The 19,012-nt window shown below is 36.2% G+C and overlaps 2 protein-coding genes across 4 annotated transcripts; both read left to right on the top strand.

The window, feature by feature from the left end:
* The first annotated feature begins 38 nt into the window (after positions 1–38).
* On the top strand, positions 39–4,205 carry LOC127798147 (splicing factor U2af small subunit B-like). Of its 3 annotated transcripts, none has more exons than XR_008022341.1 (7): positions 39–346; positions 1,255–1,341; positions 1,442–1,523; positions 1,790–1,916; positions 2,029–2,498; positions 3,691–3,748; positions 3,911–4,205. XR_008022341.1 is itself a non-coding variant. In XM_052331494.1 (6 exons), the coding sequence occupies exons 1-5, from the start codon at positions 110–112 to the stop codon at positions 2,477–2,479; spliced, it is 984 nt and encodes a 327-aa protein (XP_052187454.1). In that variant the 5' UTR covers positions 39–109; the 3' UTR covers positions 2,480–2,498; positions 3,911–4,205. The 3 variants fall into 3 exon arrangements, 1 of the variants encoding a protein (XP_052187454.1); XR_008022342.1 differs by having other exon boundaries at positions 3,842–4,205; XM_052331494.1 differs by lacking the exon at positions 3,691–3,748.
* Positions 4,206–8,978: 4,773 nt separating this feature from the next.
* LOC127796905 (uncharacterized) lies at positions 8,979–9,773 on the top strand. The gene has a single exon (XM_052329311.1). It carries the CDS (start codon positions 8,979–8,981, stop codon positions 9,771–9,773), a length of 795 nt encoding a protein of 264 aa, XP_052185271.1.
* Positions 9,774–19,012: the final 9,239 nt, after the last annotated feature.

Genomic DNA, 19,012 nt, shown 5'->3' with positions numbered 1-19,012 from the left:
TTCCTCCTAGAACATTCTATTCCAATCTTCTACCGGTCTACAAAGCTTCAGAGACTTCCAGCTCGAGAGAGAGAGAGAGAGAGAGAGAGAGAGAAGGGTTTGTGTGAGAATGGCGGAGCACTTGGCGTCGATATTCGGGACGGAGAAGGACAGAGTGAACTGTCCGTTCTACTTCAAGATCGGAGCGTGCCGGCACGGTGACCGGTGCTCGAGGCTCCACACAAAGCCCTCCATCAGCCCCACGCTTCTCCTCTCCAACATGTACCAGCGCCCCGACATGATCACTCCCGGCGTCGACGCCCAGGGCAATCCCATCGACCCCCGCAAAATCCAGGAACACTTCGAGGTTTGTACGTTTGCCCCCTAGATTTGGTTCATCGTATTTTGCAAAATTCATGATTTCGGTCTGGTGACTCGGTATCGTTGCGGATATCTTAGGGTTTCCGCATGTTTGGCAGTGATCACGCTCTATCTTTTCTCACTTCCCTTGCGTGTATATCGAAGTGAGGCGTTCTCGCCGTTTTTCTTTTTAGTTTCGGTTCTTTACCTTCTGGTGATGTGTTGCTCCGAGCTTCTGTATTTGACTAGAGGTTTATTGGTTGACGTCTGGTTTTGTTTTCTTGGATTCTGGTTTGGTTTTGGGGTTTTTTTTTTTCCATGTGTCCATCAATCAAAGTAGTGAACAGGTTTTTTTTTTTTAGTCCTTTCAATTTAGTGTTATTATGTTAAGTCCCCACCCACCAAATTTCTGATTTTATTTACAGTTTCCGAGTATCGAAAAAGGAGCGCATGAAATTGTTTAGGATTTATGCTTTGCATGGGAAAGGTGTCGTGTAGGAATTTTTGGTGATTTGATCCACGCCAAAAAATTTTAAAAGAAGAAAGGAGAAAGAAGATTTTTCAGGTTGAACAATGCATATTTCTTTATTGTATAGATCGCGTTCCATTGGTTATAGCTCTGGATTTCATGTAATTTGTGGATTTTGAGTGTTTGTTTTCTCTCAGGTGTGAAGAGGGGTTAAACCATGATTTTCAATAATTTTCAAGTTAAATCTACTCATATTTGTATACCTTTTATTTTTCTTGAAAAAAGTTGTGTGTTGTTAACCACTCTTTTGTCAATATCTTTATTTAACTGTTTATTTTTATAAGCAGCACCATTGTATCAATTTTCAGTTAAGCAACATTATTTCTGCATCAAGAGTTGTGCAATTTGGTGAGCTTTTCTTATCTTGCTTATTGTGTGAAATGTAGGATTTTTATGAAGATTTGTTTGAAGAGCTGAGCAAATATGGAGAGATTGAAAGCCTTAACGTTTGTGACAACCTAGCTGACCACATGGTAACCATATGTGAACCATAGTGTATACCTACTGGTTTTATTTCTTTTTGAATTATATTGCATGAGTGTCTTATGAGCTCACGCCCTATTGCATTGCCAGGTGGGTAATGTTTACGTTCAGTTTAGTGAAGAAGAGCAAGCTGCAAATGCTTTAAAAAGTCTTAGTGGAAGATTTTATGCTGGTAAAAATTCATTTCATCCTTTTTGTTGTTTTTGGTTATTTTTTGTGTGTTGTATTATCCTTTTTCATTCAGCATATTCAATTCCTGACAAGTTTTTTAATTACTAAGCATGTTTTTATTTATTATGCCTCAGATCAACCATTGTTGTTGACTTTTTGCCAGTAACTGATTAGTCCCATGTCGTACTCATCTTTCTTCTTAACATATTCAATACCTGAAAAATTGCTTTCCAATTACTCAGCATATTGTTATGTATTGTATATCAGGTCGACCCATCATTGTTGACTTTTCCCCTGTGACTGATTTTCGCGAGGCTACATGTAGGCAATTTGAGGAGAATGCCTGCAATCGTGGTGGATATTGCAACTTTATGCATCTGAAAAGAATAAGCAGGTATGATTCTTCAAATACTTGCTTTGCTCATCTTGACTGTGTTCATAAAATTTGCAGCCTGACTTTATTCTAAAGTGACTCATTATACGTTCTTACTCTTAATTGATGATAGAGAGTTGAGACGCCATTTGTTTGGGAGCTATCACAGAAGGCATAGCCGCAGTAGGAGCAGAAGCCGAAGTCCATACAGACATCGCAGTTACGATGAGCGATCTCATGAAAGTCATGGGCATAGAAGATATGATGACGGGGACTATTACCATGAGAGTCATAGCAGGAGGCGCAGGACTACAAGCCCTAAATATAGGACAGGAAGAAGCAGGAGCCCACACGGGAGTCGTGGGCATAGAAGGAAGAGGAGCCCGAGTAGGGAAGGAAGCGAAGAGAGACGTGCTAGAATTGAGCAATGGAACAAGGAAAGGGAACATGCAGAACAAGTTAATAAGGACAATGTCTTGGGTTCCAACAATAATGACGAAAGAAATGACGACAGATTCATGCCAAATGGACAACAGTACTACAGAAACCAGCAGGCACCGCAGCATGGAGGATATGGATATTGAACCAATTAATATTTCTGTGGTATGTATTATTGCTTTCTAATAAATGTGATATTTTGGTTGGTCATTGAATAAGAAGCTCCAGTTTCAAAAACAGATATATCCTAAAAAATATAGGTCACGCCTTTTTCCACTTTGCAGGCAGTGTGCAACCCTGTTCTATGGTTGGATAATTTTTTTTTTTTTTGAGTGCCAAATACTCTTTCCTGATTTTTTTGTACTTGATTCTTCTTGGAGGTTTAAAATTCATGTAGTTGACCATATAAGGCTTGTAATTGCTGTGTGACTTGATTTGTGTGTTTGCGTGCATCATGTCCTGTTTACCCTCTAAATGCAGCCCTTTAAAGTTTTTTTCATAATTAGCTATGGACTTTTTTAAATTCCTTTCCTCTTAAAATGTCATGCCTACTCTCATTTGGAACAAACACCTCCACGGCAAAACACCCCCCTGCTCTGGGTTATGCATGTTTGGTGCGTTGACTTTATGCTGTTTGTCTTCTGACGATAGATTTCAAGTTGATGATGCATTTGTTGGGTGAAAAAGAAGGCAATTCGGAGTGATAGCATTTACCGATTACTAGATTTGATATGGTTCTGCATGTCACAATAGTATTTTCTTCTTAATATTCCCATATTCTTGCTTTTATATAGCAGTGTTCAGTAAGAAATGAACTCAGAAAATTAATAAGCTCAAGATTGGCTTGTTCACACAAAAGAAGCCACAAGCCAAATTCAAAGGATAATTTCATCAAGGCAAAAAGAAAAGGCTGAGCTCAGAAGCTTGGTTCAATCATAAAACCCCGGAGAGGGATCTGTATCTTCTGCCATGAAATCTGCTTGATTTGTGAATTTTTACCTTTTCAGCTGACTACCATTCTTGCTTTCCTTATGGTTTCCCCTGTACTTAATGCTTGTAATTCAGTGACTTGAAGAAAGTCTGAGTGTAATACTGGACATGTATATGGGATCTTTAAATTTTACAAAATTTTGAATTTCTTCTAAAATCTTACAGGGTGATGCTAAATAAAAATAATTAACAATTCAGTTAAAAATCTGCAGTTAGGCTTTTCCTAAAGCACTACTGCCCTGCAATAAATTCTTATCAATATCAACCTTGGAGGTTGCCACCCTGTGTTGTATTTTATAGCACATGTCTTGATGCATGCTTTAAGTTCCGGTTCCTGTTTCTTTCCTAGTCTTTTCTTTTGTTGCAGGTCTGTTTGTATCTCTTTATTTGCAATCAGGCACATTGTGACCACCGGTCATTTCCAGGCAAGTTATGATTCAATTTTCTTGTGGTTTCGTTTTATGTCATCTTCCTCATCTTTAGCTCCTCCTATCTTATGTACATCGCAAGCTCTGCAGATTCAGGCCTTCTCGCGTCAAATGACCAAGGACTTGGATATTAACACAGTATGACGAAATTTTTGACAGGTTTTATGCGGTGAATGCAGATTACAGGGGAGGGAGGATCTGAGACTGAAAGTACTTGAGTTGGGAACTGTTATTAAGTTTTTATTGTATTCATGTTCCATGCCAGATTAGGAGTGGTTTTTTTATGTTTTGTTGGACAGCTGAGAGCATCATGTAGCAGAGATCAGAACTTTGATCTGGAGAGGGAACTTCTTGTTAACTTTTGCTTGCAGGTAATTTGGCTAGCAATCATGTTATTCAAAAAACATGTTGTTGTATCTTTTTAGGAATGAATGTCTGCTTATTTATAGGAAAATATGGAGTGATATAAAGTGTAACAGAAATAGGATTATTGTAAATAATATTTTATCTTAATTAATTTTAATTTGACTGAGACTAGAATTATTATAAATGATGTTTATCTTGATTAGTTTGGTTTGTTATAGATGATGTTTATTTTAATATTTTATTTTTTTTAAATTAGAATTTTTTTGGATAATTGTTTACCTTTTTAGAGAAATAAATTTTTGAATGTTAGAATTATTTTGTTTGCGTGATTGCGTGGGACTCTTCGCATATGAGAAATTTAGGTTTTTTAGCTCAAAATATTATTTTGGGTTCTTGGGTTTTTAATGGGCATCTATATATATATTATAATAAAACAGTTGTCAAAATATTTTTTTTGCCTATTTTTAGTTTTTATTTTGATATTTTATTATATTTTGTTAATTTTTTTTTGCTTATCTAAAATAAAATTAAGTCTAGATTTTTAATGGATGGCAGACAATTGTATTTTTAATTTTCATTGCATATTTGGTTATACAGTGGGTTATTTTGAATATCGCAATGATTAATAATTGTTATAAACTAAAAATCATGTTAAGTCATTTTTGAAAAAATAAACAAAATATAATTGAATTTATATAACCTTTACACTCACAAAATCATTTTTAGAACAAAAACAAACCTGAACACAAATAAATTTTTAGCAAGAGAAAGGAAATTAAACAAATTATACAGTGTAGTTATAGCTTCAAAAAAGAAATGTGAAATTTCTAATAGAGAAATGAAATTAAACAAATTAAACAAATATAATTTAACATTGTCATAGTTGGTAATGTGCAGAAGTGTACCATTGGATGATGTGCTGTCTTCTTAATTTCCATTTCAGTGGGTTGTCTCGGGTACTACAGTGGAGACAACCCAAAAATCACTAATAATAATCCCAACTAATATACACAATTAAACAGTTAAGTTATAGCTTAAATACAATCCAAAATCAAGATAAACTTCAAGAAATAAATGTGAAATTTTCAACAGAAAAAGGAAATTATACAAATTAAACACAATCCAAGTGTATACCTGAACAATATCATAGCCGACAAAGTGTATAAGTGTACCATTGGATCGTGTAATAATCCCAACCAATATACAGAATTAAGTAGTGGAGTTATAGCCTAAACATAATCCAAAAACAAGATAAACTCCAAAAAAATAAATGTGAAATTTTTAGCAGAGAGAGGAAATTAAACAAGTGAATACCTGAACACTATCATAGTCAGCAAAGTGTGTAAGTGTACCATTGGATGGTGTAATAATTCCAACCAATATACACAATTAAGCAGTGGAGTTATAGCCTAAACACAATCCAAAATCAAGATAAATTCTAAGAAATAAATGTGAAATTTCCAATAAAGAAAGGAAATTAAACAAGTTAAACAAATGTATACCTGAACACTGTCATAGCCGACAAAATGCATAAGTGTACCATTGGATGGTGTGTAGCAGCTGCCTTTTCAATTTCCACTGCACATTTGGTTGTGCAGTGTAGAGGTGTCAAAAGGGGTCGCCTGGCCCGTTATTGTTCAAACGGGCCGGGCTGGGCCAAAGAAATTGGGCCCACGGCCCGGCCCGTGGCCCTTATGGGCCAAGCCCATGAGGCCCTTATGGGCCAATAATGCCCTTACTAATTTTTTTTTTTAATTTTGTTATTCTTTAGTAATTATTGATATTGGATACTAAAAAATTTAATTTCACAATATATATAAATAATAACCATCAATTTATTTAAAATTTTTAAGTTAAATTTTTTATATATTTAAATTATAAATAAACATTCTCCTTTTTATATGTACATTATTTTTCATATCAATTCACAAAACAAATTATAAGGCATATAGAATTTTGAAATATAAAATAATGAAATAATATTTAAAACTTAAGAATTAAGATTTAAAATATTTTTAAAAGAAAAAAATTAATTTTTATATATGTATTATTTTTAAAAAAATTATTTAAAAAAAAGAAAGAAAAAAAAAAAGCCGGGCCCGACCCGCTAGGCCCTGTGGGCTAAGGGCCCGGCTCGGCCCTCTAGCCCACGGGCTGGCCCGGCCCGGCCCCTTTATAGGGGGGCCGTGGGCCTCGGGCCCTATCCATGGCAAAAGGGCCCAGGCCCAGGCCCAGGCCCGGCCCGGCCCAGCCCTTTTAGTAAAAGGGCCGACCCAGCCGGTTTAAAAAGCCCGTGGGTCGACTCGGGCCGGCCCTTTTGACACCTATAGTGCAGTGGGTTGTCTCAGGTACCACAGTGGAGACAACCCAAAAATCACCAATAATAATCCCAATATACACAATTAATCAGTGGAGTTATAGCCTAAACACAATCCAAAATCAAGATAAATTCCAAGAAAAAAAATATGAAATTTCCAGCAGATAAAGGAAATTAAACAAATTAAATGTGAAATTTCTAGCAGAGAAAGGAAATTAAACAAATGTATACCTGAACATTGTCATAGCCGACAAAGTGCATAAGTATACCATTGGATGGTGTGTAGCTGGCTTTTTAATTTTCACTGCACATTTGATTGTGCAGTTGGTTGTCTTAGGTACCACAGTGGAGACAACCAAAAAACCACCAATAATAATCCCAATATACACAATTATTCAGTGGAGTTATAGCCTAAACACAATCCAAAACCAAGATAAACTCCAAGAAATAAATGTGAAATTTCCAACAGAAAAAGGAAATTAAACAAGTGTACTTGAACACTATCATAGCCGGCAAGATGCAGAAGTGTACCATTGGATGGTGCGCAGCTACCTAAACAATTTCCACTGCAGTGGGTTGTCTCAGGTACCACAGTGGAGACAACCCAAAAGCCACCAATAATTATCCCAACCAATATACACAATTAAGCAGTGAAGTTATAGCCTAAACATAATCCAAATGCAAGATAAACTCTAAGAAATAAATGTGAAATTTCCAGTAGAGAAAGGAAATTAAACAAGTTTATACCTGAACACTGTCATAGCCGGCAAAGTGCATAAGTGTACCATTGGATGGTGTGTAGCTGTCTTTTCAATTTCTACTGCACATTTGGTTGTGCAGTGGGTTGTCTCGGGTACCACAGTGGAGACAACCCAAAAACCACCAATAATAATCCCAATATACACAATTAATCAGTGGAGTTAAAGCCTAATGTATGTTTGTTAGTTCGAGATCATGATTTTGAGTTCGTTGAATAGAAGGTGAGTTTCGGTTGTTCTTCCATTTAAATTGAGTGGTATAATTTTATTTTAGAAAAATTAACTCAATCCAAAATCAAGATAAACTCCAAGAAATAAATGTGAAATTTCCAACAGATAAAGGAAATTAAACAAATTAAACAACTGTACCTGATCCGATTGATCGAGTGGTAAATCGACCTTTTGTGAACTAGAGCATGTTCCTTGTGTGGATGGATGCTAATAAAATATACCCTGAAGCAAGAGAACTAACTTATGCAGAATTTCCCAACAAGTTTGTTTGGAAGCAATCAATTAGAGAATGGCACTCGAGAAAACGTGGATTCTCTATTGGACATATATTTTACGTACCTCCGGGTTGTGGAGAAATGTATTACTTGAGAAGCCTCCTAAATATAGTTCGTGGGCCAACAAGCTTCGACGAATTGAAATGTATTGGCGGTGTTCAATATAGTTCTTACAGAGATGCTTTCTACGCACTTGGATTGCTAAATGATGACAAATAATATGTTGATGGTATTGTAGAGGCAAGTCACTGGGGATCTGCACATTGTTTGAGAAATCTTTTTGCGACTTTGTTGTTGTCTGATTCTCTATCTCGACCCGAAATTGTATGGGAAAAATGTTGGCAATACCTCTCTGATGATATACTTTACAACCGACGAAACATGTTGCAACATGAAGGTATTCAATTATATTTTAATATTTGTGCTACATATGTAATTTAGCATTTAATTGTATTATGACAACGTTTCCAATATTTTTTAATTGTGTCCACAATATGCAGAATTGGAATTGACTGAAGAAGAAATAAAAGGTTATACTCTTGTGGAGATAAAAAAGATATTGAGAAGTAGTGGAAAGAGTTTGCGAGATTTTCAATCAATGCCGTTCCCAAATGCAGAATATTTTTCCTGCTATCAAAATAGACATATACAAGATGAATTACGATACAACAGAAATGTTTTGTCCCAAGAGTACATTAAATTGGTGTTTAATCTGAATGATGAGCAACGACATGTCTATGGCATTCTAATGAATGCAGTGAGGTTGAATAGAGGTGGTATGTTTTTTGTATACAGATATGGAGGAACTGGCAAGACCTTTGTGTGGAAAACTCTATCCGCAGCTCTAAGATTGAAGGGAGAAATCGTGTTGAATGTAGCATCGAGTGGAATAGCATCTCTCCTTCTACCCGGTGGTAGGACTGCTCACTCCAGATTTGCAATTCCACTAAATTCGAATAAAGATTCAACCTACAACATTAAACAAGGAAGTCCTCTTGCAGAGTTAATAATCAGAAGTAGTCTTATCATTTGGGATGAGGCTCCTATGATGAATAAATATTGTTTTGAGGCTTTGGATAAGAGCATGCGAGATATTCTAAGATTCAATAACCCAATGAGTTCAAAATTACTATTTGGAGGGAAGGTAGTAGTCCTTGGAGGGGACTTTCGACCAAATATTACCTGTGATTCCAAAAGATACTAGACAAGATATCGTGCTTGCAACCATCAATTCATCGTACCTATGGACAAATTGTAAGGTATTGAGATTGACAAAAAACATGAGGCTCCAAAATGTTGAATTTGGTGAAGACTTGATCAACTTAAAGTCTTTTTCTGAATGGATAGCAAGCATAGGGGATGGAACAATTGGCGGTCTGAACGACAGTAATGCAGTTATTGATATACTAGATGACCTGTTGTTGAATGCATTTGATGATCCTGTTGCCTCAATCGTGAACAACACGTATCCGAACTTTACTTCTAATGTTAATGAAACTGAATATCTTCAAGGTAGAGCTATACTAGCACCGACTCTTGATGTTGTGGAGGCTGTCAATGAGTACATGATTTCACTTAATGCAGCTGAGGCAAAAACATACTTAAATTCAGACACAACTTGCAGATCAGATTGCAATGTTGATCTTTTACAAAACCTTCACACGCCTGAATTTTTAAATGCAATTAGGTGCTCTGATGTGCCGAACCATGAATTGAAGCTAAAGGTTGGCACTTCGATTATGCTGTTGAGAAGCATAGATCATTCTGTGGGGTTATGCAATGGCACTAGGTTGGTTATCACAAGAACCGGAAACCATGTTCTTGAGGCAAAAATTATGACAGGTAGCAATGCTGGACATAAGGTTCTTATTCCAATGATGACATTGACTCCATCTGACCCTAGGCTGCCTTTCAGACTACGAATGAGGCAATTCTCTCTTATTGTGTCGTACGCAATGACAATCAACAAAAGTCAAGGTCAATCACTATCTCATATTGGGTTGTACTTGAAGAAACCAGTTTTCAATCACGAACAATTATACGTAGTTGTTTCTAGAGTTACAAATCGCAAATGATTGAAAATTTTGATTTGTGACAAAGATGGGAGCCAGACAAATTCAACGACAAATGTAGTTTTTAAAGAGGTTTTTCAAAATTTATAATAGTTCTCTCGAGATGTATTAACTTTTTAAACAGATGTATCACATTACTATATTCACTTCTTAAGTTTTTATTATTGTCGTATTTATTTACACATACAAAAATTATGATTGTTAATATTAAATAAATTTAATGTATATGAACTTCCGTGCATCGCACGGGTGATGAACTAGTTTGTTTATAATACAACAATTGCTCCTTATTCTTTCATTTGAGTTTCTCGAATGGAAGAGTAAACTGTGTTATGACCTGTCTTTATTTTTTATGATAGATTACTTTTTGAGTTTTTGATTTTGGATCATTTGCACGCTTTTTGCATTTTTGTTTTTTTTAATCGTTCTTACACCCTTGTGCTTCGATTTTTAAACCGTTCTCGCACGTCCGCGCTTTGATTTTTTGAACATCCTCGTGCGTGTGTGGGGGTGAGTCTTTCGTTTGTCGACACAAGTGATCTGCAAACATCTTAATAGTCTTCAATATTTGTGTGTGTTTAGGGTGAGTTATTCATCCGTCGATGCAAGTGACTCTCAAATATCTTAACGGTTGTCGCGTGACTTTGAGGTGTGTGTTGTTCATCTACTAACCCCAGACATCTTAACGATTGTTGTGTCCGAGGTGAGTCTTGTACGTTTAATGACTCTTAGACATCTTAATACTCTTTTTCGTCGCATGAGTTTGAGGCGAGTCTCATTCATCTACTGACCCCCAAGCATCTTAACAGTTATTGCGCGTATTTGAGGCAAGTCTTGTATGTTTACTGACCCCCATACATCTTAACAGTCTTTTTCGCTACGTGTGTTTGAGGCGAGTCTTGTTCATCTATTGACTCCTAAACATCTTAACAGTTGTTGTATATGTTCGAGGTAAGTTTTGTACATCTACTGACCATTGGACATCTTAACGGTCTTTTTCGTCGCGTGTGTCTGAGGCGAGTCTTGTTTATCTACTGACCTGCAAACATCTTAGTGGTTGTTGTGTGTGTCCGAGGTGAGTCTTGTATGTCTACTGACCTCTAGACATCTTAACGGACTTCAACATTTGTGTGTGGTCGGGGTGTGTCCTTCGTCTGTTAATGCAAACGACCCCCAAACATCTTAACTCTTGCTGCGTGTGTCCGAGGCGAGTCTTGTTCATCTACTGACGCCTGGACATCTTAACCATCTTTTTCGCCTCGTGTCTGAGGCGAATCTTGTTCATTCTTTGACCACCAGACATCTTAACGGTTGTGGCTTGTGTCCAAGGCGAGTCTTATTCATCTATTAACTCCCAAACGTTTTAACGGTCTTTTTCGTCGCATGTGTCTGAGGCAAGTCTTGTTCATCTACTGACCTCTAGATATCTTAACGGTTGTTGCGTATGTCCAAGGCGAGTCTTGCTCATCTACTGACCCTCAAACATCTTAACGGACTTCAACATCCACGAGTGTTCGGGGTTGGGTCTTCTGTTCATTGACGCTTTCGACCCTTGAATATCGCAATGGTCTTCAACATTCACATGTGATCGAGGCGAGTCATTTGTCCCGTCGACACAAGCGACATCCAAACATCTTTGATGGTCTTCAATATCTGTGTGTGTTCAGGGCGAGTCCTTCGTTTATCGACGCAAGCAACCCCCAAACATGGTCTTCATCCACGTGTTTGGGGTAAGTCATTCATCTGTTGACGCAAGAGATCCCCAAACATCTTAACGATCTTCAATATCCGCGTGTGTTCGGGGCGAGTCTTTTGTTTGTCGACACAAGTGACCCCCGAACATCTTAACGATTTCAATATTCGCGTATGTTCGGGGCGAGTCCTTCATCTATTGGTGCAAGCGACCCCTGAACATCTTAACGGTCATCTTGAAATAATTTTTGTTGAGGCTCCCCAATTTTGTGTGTATATAGTTGTTGACGTCTGCAATTAGAAAGAATATTAATATTTTATTTTCACGGTTTGACATAACACTTACATTTGCAATTAAAGAGAATAATTATATTTTATTTTTGTGGTTTGGCGTAACCCTTACGTCTGCAATAAGATAGAATATTTATATTTTTTTTTTGCGGTTCGATGTAACGTTTATGTCCTCAATTAGAGAGAATAATTATATTTTGTTTTCGCTGTTCGGCGTGATGTCCACATCTACAATTAGAAAAAATATTTATATTTTATTTTTATAGTTCAGTGTAACGTTTACATCTGTAATTAGAGAGAATAATCATATTTTATTTTCGCAGTTTGACGTAATGTCTATCTTCACATTCAGAAAGAATAATTAGATTTTGTTTTTGCAATTTGGCGTAACTCTTACATCCACAATAAAAAAAATTATTATATTTTATTTTTGTGGTTCAACGTAATGCTTATCTTCGTGCTCAAAAAAGTACACACATTATATATATATATTTTAAACTAGATCTACTCTAGGTTTATGCCTTTAACAATTCAGATTTGTTTCAGATTTGGGTGCTTCTTTAGCAACCCAGATCTTGTTAGGAATATAAAAAGAATATATATGTATGTGAAACTTACAAAGTAGTAATCCAAGATACAAGAAAACAGTTTTAACCCGCAAACAAAACAACAAAGCGAGGAAGGCAGTTGAATAACAACGCTCGCAACTAGAATGGCAAGGAAACAGGAACAAACTTCTGGAACGTGGAGGAGGCAGGAACAAAAGCAGGTCGAGTCACGCTTTGCTTTGTCTTGAAGACAGTTAGCACCCTACATTGGTGGCAAGCAGACTACGACGACTGTCTCAGCAAGATGAAACGATTTCTCCGGTGAACGGTAGCCACGAACAACCGGAGCTAGCAAAACTCAGGATATGCTTGCTCTCAGTGAAGAAAAACTTGAGATGGGAGACAAAACTTGAGAGGCGAGAAAACGTGAAAGTTTATGGAAGAAGAGAAAACTTCACACACACAAAAAAGAGCCAACACAACTTATATATATATAAGTCTCCACCAATCTTAACAATGAAGGAAACTTGGAGAGGAAGGAAAACTTAGAGTCATTGAGAGCAAATAGACAAATTATGCATCAAGGTGTATTTTGGACTTGAATCTTTTTTAGTGAATGTTTATTGAACTTATCAAAGAAATAGTGAGAGTAGCTCTTGAACTATCATTCCGAAGGTAAATTAAGACAATAGACATCACACCAAACTCGTCTTGACCCACTGAGTTCTGGATGATTGTGTCCATTTTGGTCTTGGACAGCATTCTGGGTTTCATGAGAGCTCTAAAGAATCCAAGCCATTGAAAAGTTCTCATAGAAGTTGTTTGACCGAGAGGTGCTATGGCACACACCAAGAGGGGGGATGAATTGGTTATTTTAAAAACTTGATAGAATTTTGAAATCCTTTTGATGGAAAATTTTGATGCAAGTGAGGATTATTGAAATACTTGAAATAATAAATGAAATAAAAGCACAAGCAAGAGATGAACACAAGAATTTATAGTGGTTCGGCTTAATCCAAGCCTAATCCACTACCTTAGCTCCTCACTAAGGATTTTCAAAACAATCCACTATCAACCCCCTACTTAACCCGAGTAGGTCCTCTAGTCCTCAACTAGGAAATTTACAAACTTCCCAATCAAATGAGCCCTCTAGCTACACAAGGTAGGAAATATAAGAAATGTATAATTGGAGATAATCTAAGAGATAAATCTCTTAGTTACAATGTCTCTCAAAAATGATACAAGACTTAAATGAATGTATACATATTAAGATCACAGCCTTGAAGAGAGAAAATAGAAGCACAGTGAATGTAAATAGAAACGAGTATAAAATGTAAGCTCAATTCAATTTGTTCCCGTCCATTTACCTTCTCTTGATCTCCTTGATATGTATATATAAACATCCCAAGAGCCTTGCCCAAAACTAGCTGTTATTGAGCCGTTGGAGAATGAGAAACTAGCTATTGAAAATTGAAAAACTAGCCGTTATTGACTTCTGAGAAACAAACAGTCGATGGACAAAATAGGGTATAGTCGACTATTGTATAACAAAAACTACTCATAATCGACTATTACATTCACATAGTCGACAGATTCGAAAATATGAAGAAAATTTTGAATATCATATACAAACATAGTCGACAGAAGAAATAGCATAGTCGATTATCCTTACACAATAGTCAACATAGAAGAATATAGTCGACATAAGCCATACATAGTCGACATAGAAGAATATAGTCGACAGAAGCCATACATAGTCGACAGAATATCAAGCATAGTTGACTATTCTCAGGCATAGTCGACTATCCTTAGGCATAGTTGACAACACTTAGGCATATAGTCAACTATCAATTTGAAAAATCTAAACACTTAACTGGTAACATGTAGAAGCACACTTGATTGATACAAAATATCACAACATATTTACATTTCTTTAGTTTAAGTAAATGTCCTCATTTTGTTTAATTTATATTTTATCTTCCATTTACTTTAATATATAAATGTAAATAAGAAAATACCCCCCATTTGTATTCAATAAAAGTATCTAAAAAATCAAAATCCATAAAAATAAGAAAGTAGAATTTGGGTTTTAGTATAAACTTAAGATTTTGCGATTTTACCGCCTCCAAGATATACACTTTCTATTTCTTAAAAATATCGTTAAAAATTATTTTATCACTAATGAATGTTAGCTATTGAAATACCGGGAGTTAGTTTTCTAAAAAGAAAACATTTTCATATATGTTTCCTTATAAGGTGCTAACCTTCCAGATTTAGAAAAATATGACTTTGAAATCTCGATACTTGACATTCATTTGGTTTTCATTCTTACAAAATAATACTTGATATTGAAATTGATTTATGTTGAAAACCACAACCTTGATACATGACTTAGGGATTAAATAAAATATTATTTTTCATCATCAAAACTAAGTATACAAAAGTAAAACAACAGAAGCGACCCCACTTCTATTCTTATATAGGAAAGCATTGACTAAGAGTACCATGTCACTACTCCTCTTATTTCAAGATATCGACCTTCCCTTTAACGTCGACAGGACACATTTTTCAATTTCTGAGACATGGGGAGAAACTAAAAGTTTCTTAGTGTGTTAACTATGACTTATTCCAGCCAGTTAACCAATTTAACCTAAATCTTGGGATCTCCAGTCAACTAGGTTTGGTTACCACCAGAAAAGTCATTTTAAAGGCTCTAACCCCATTTCCTTCGATGTAAATTTGACTTGCTTGCGAGTCACTCCTTTTGTCAAAGGATCAACTAGATTTTCTTTTGATTTCACATAATCAATGGAGATTATTCCATTTGTGAGTAACACTCTCTGACAGTGTTATGCTTGTGCCTAATGTGTCTTGACTTCTCATTGTAGACACTATTCTTAGTCCTCATTGAGGCAGGTAAGTTGTCACAATATATGCAAATGGCGTTAACAAGCTTTGGCCATAATTGAATGTTTTCGAGGAAATGGCAAAGCCACTCAACTTCTTCGCCTTCTTTGTCCATAGCTATAAACTTGGACTCCATGGTTGACCGTGCTATACACGTCTGCTTCGAAGACTTCCACGACACAGCAGCACCACCTAGGGTGAACACATACCCATTAGTTGATTTAGTTTCTAAGCTATCAGAGATCCAATTAGCGTCACTAAATCCTTCCAGTACATGTGGATATTTTGTATAGTGTAATCCATAGTCTAGCGTGTATTTCAAGTATCTAAGTACCTTAATCAATACACTCCAATGGTCATGCCCAGGATTGCTAGTGTATCTCGTTAGCTTGCCTACGGAGTATGATGTTTTTCCTTTGATATAGTTTTGATGATGAAAAACCATTGTGTTTATTATATTAATGCTCCAAATCAAATGATGCTTTAAGCAATCTCAAATGTCTATGGTCAAAGTATTTTCCAATATATATGTGTTGTTTATGATTTAGGAGATTGAAAAATGAAGTTAAAAGTATTTTTATAGCATCTGTTGTCTAAGTATTAAGTTTTTGCTAGTGAATAGTCGACTATGTGCTTATGTTCTGTCAACTATGCCTGGCAACTGTCGACTATGTGTTGTGCATTTGTCGACTATTGTGCAGTTTCTGTCGACTATGAAAATTATTCTTTCGACTATTTATGTGTATGATGTTATAAGTTTTATTCATATTTTTGTTATGTTGCCTTGTTTTATTTATGAACATGTCGATTATCTTCTGTCGACTAACTCTTTTCGCAGAAAGTTATAACGGCTAATTTTTCAACTCCAACGGTCACAAAACGGCTAGTTTTGGATAAGGCTTTTGGGATGCTTATAAATACAAATCAAGGAGATCAAGAAAAGGCTAATGGACGGAAACAAATTGAATTGAGCTTACATTTTATACTTGTTTTTATTTACATTGTCTGTGCTTTATTTTTCTCTCTTCAAGGCTTTAATCTTCACTTGTAATTATTTACTTCAAGCCTTGTATTATTTCTTGTATTTTCTAACTTGTGTAGCTAGATGGCTCATTTGAGTGGGAGGTTTTGTAATTTTTCTAATCGCATATTAGAGAACCTATTTGGTTTAAGTAGGGGGTTTTAGTGAATTGCTTGGAAAATCCTTAGTGAGGAGTTAAGGTAGTGGATTAGGTTTGGGTTAAGCCGAACTATTACATATCTTGGTGTTCTTGTGTACTTGTGTTCTTAAATTCTTTTTATTGTCAATCACTTATCAAATCCTCACTTGCATTGAATTCTTATTTTCTATTAAAAGGATTATAAATTTCAAACTAAAATTTTAATATAACCAATTCACCCCCCATCTTGGTGTGTGCCATAGCACCTCCCATTCTAACAGAGTAGACGATGTCGAGTCTAGTACAATTCATGATGTACATCAAACTCCTAATAACTCTGGCATATTCCAGAGAAGATGCACCTTCAACATGATTTTTCTTTAATTTTGAATTTGGATCAAACGGAGTAACTGCCGGCTTACTCTCGAAGTGACCAAATCTTTTCAACACTTTCTCTATGTAATGTGACTGAGAAAGAATATACCATTCAAAATTTCTTATTATTCGAATTCCAATAATGACATTAGCAAGACCGAGATCTTTCATGTCAAAATGAGAGTTCAACATCTGCTTTGTGGATTGTATGACACTTCGATTTGTGCCCATTATCAACATGTCATTCACATACAGGCACACAATGACACATTCTTAATTTATAACCTTCACATAAACACATTTATCACACTCTTTTATCTTTAATCCATTTGACAACATCATGTGATCAAATTTCTCATGTCATTGTTTAAGTGCTTATTTCAACCCATAAAGAGATTTTATTAGTTTACAAACCTTCTTTTCATATCCCCTTACAACAAACCCTTCAAGTTGTTCCATGTAGACTTCTTCTTCTAAATCTCTATTCAAGAATGTTGTTTTTACATTTGTTTGATGTATCTCCAAGTTGTGTAACGCTGCAATAACAATTAGCATCCTGATAGACGTGATTCTCGTCATCGAAGAATACGTGTCAAAGAAGTCTTGTCCTTCTTTCTGACGATAGCCTTTATCTTCTTTAAAAGGGAATATGTTCTCAAAGAACTCCACTTCTGAAAAGAACAAACTTATATGACGTGGAAGAGATAGGAACATAAGCAAGTCGAGTCGCGCTTTGCGCTGTCCTGAAGACAGTTAGCACCCTGCATTGGCAACAAGCAGGTTACGATGACTGTCTCAGCAGGATGAAATGACCTCTCCGGTGAACGGCAACCACGAACAATTTGAGCTAGTAGAACTCAGGACAGACTTGCTCTCAGTGAAGAAAACTCGAGATGGGAGACAAAACTTGAGAGGCAAGAAACGTGAAAGTTTATGGAGGAAGGGAAAATTTCACACACAAAAAAATGAGCCAACACAACCTATATATATAGCCCCCACCAATCTTAACAATAAAGGAAACTTGGAGAGGAAGGAAAGCTACCAAGCTTCTAGAGAAAGAAAATCAAGCTTGGAAGGAAAGTCACCAAGCTTCTAGAGGAAGAAAAGCAAAGCTTGGAAGGAAAGCCACACACACACGCACTCACTTCCAACATATCCGTATTATAATCATTGCAATTGTAAGACCATCACCATTAATAGGTTGTTTGGCTTAGCCTTTTTTTTCAATAGCTTTTAAGTTAAAAGTTAAATAGTGTTTAAGTTGATAATGTGTTTGGATAGATGTGCATTTAAGTTATCAATTATTAATTATGTGTTTGGTTTGAAAGAGCAGCTATCAAAACTTGATAAAAAAACTAAAATAGACATAATATTAAATGATATAAAATTTTATCATTAAATATTAAAAAATTATACATGATTATTAAAAATATATTAATACTATATTATTATATGTATTATATATACATACATGTAGTGGGCGATGGGGACGGAGGAGATGAGGGTGGGGATGGTTGGTGGGGGCGATTGCCGGCGTGAAGCGACCGGTGAGGGCAACGGCCCAGATGGGCGACAACGACGACAATTGTGGATGAGGGGCGACGACAGCTTGTGACGTAATGGCAGAACAGAAACGACAAATCTAGAACTAGATGCTGCAATGGCGTAACCCATCAACATGAGGTTGCTTGTAATTACCCATTTGAACGACGACTGTTATGGAGGATGGGCGATGACAACAGTAATGACAGAACAGAAGCGAAGGGGAAGATGATTGGAGAAGATAGCACGGGCAAACATGTAAATATGAAAAATATTTGAGGGTAGAATAGTATTTTTCTCAGTCAACGCAGTAGCGTTTTTTATCAAAGTTGAGGGTAACTGGCTTTTTCTAAATGCTATTAACATAACTTTTAAGGTACATAACTTTTAAGCTTAATATTATTGGCAAACATTTCACCGTAAAACACTATATAGCTTAAACCCAATAATCAAAAGACCCATTAATTAGAGCGTTTAAAATGCTGGGGGGCGTATTATCGATGGAACTGGCATCCAAAAGTGATGCAACGGAGGAAGGGCATCAAAAGACTCTTGAGTTTGAGGAATCAGAGAGTTGGGACACTTGCAGGTCTTCATGGCTGCCATAACCAGAGGGGATTTTAACAGCAACTTTCCATGATCGGAAACGACCCTGATCAGAAGCGACCACCAAAGCAAAGAGAAACTTGAGGAAGAACTTTTGGATGACAAATGGACTGACAAAATC

Source organism: Diospyros lotus, chromosome 3, assembly GCF_014633365.1.
Source record: "Diospyros lotus cultivar Yz01 chromosome 3, ASM1463336v1, whole genome shotgun sequence".
Classification (NCBI taxonomy): domain Eukaryota; kingdom Viridiplantae; phylum Streptophyta; class Magnoliopsida; order Ericales; family Ebenaceae; genus Diospyros; species Diospyros lotus.
The sequence above is the reverse complement of the archived record's forward strand: the minus strand, read 5'-3'. Positions and strand labels throughout refer to the sequence as shown.

Coding starts and splice junctions, on each gene's coding strand:
- LOC127798147 (XM_052331494.1), top strand. CDS start 110: ATGGCGGAGCACTTGGCGTCGATATTCGGGACGGAGAAGGACAGAGTG. Junction 1,524..1,789: donor TAGTGGAAGATTTTATGCTG/GTAAAAATTCAT, acceptor ATTGTATATCAG/GTCGACCCATCATTGTTGAC. Junction 1,917..2,028: donor CATCTGAAAAGAATAAGCAG/GTATGATTCTTC, acceptor AATTGATGATAG/AGAGTTGAGACGCCATTTGT.
- LOC127796905 (XM_052329311.1), top strand. CDS start 8,979: ATGAGGCTCCAAAATGTTGAATTTGGTGAAGACTTGATCAACTTAAAG.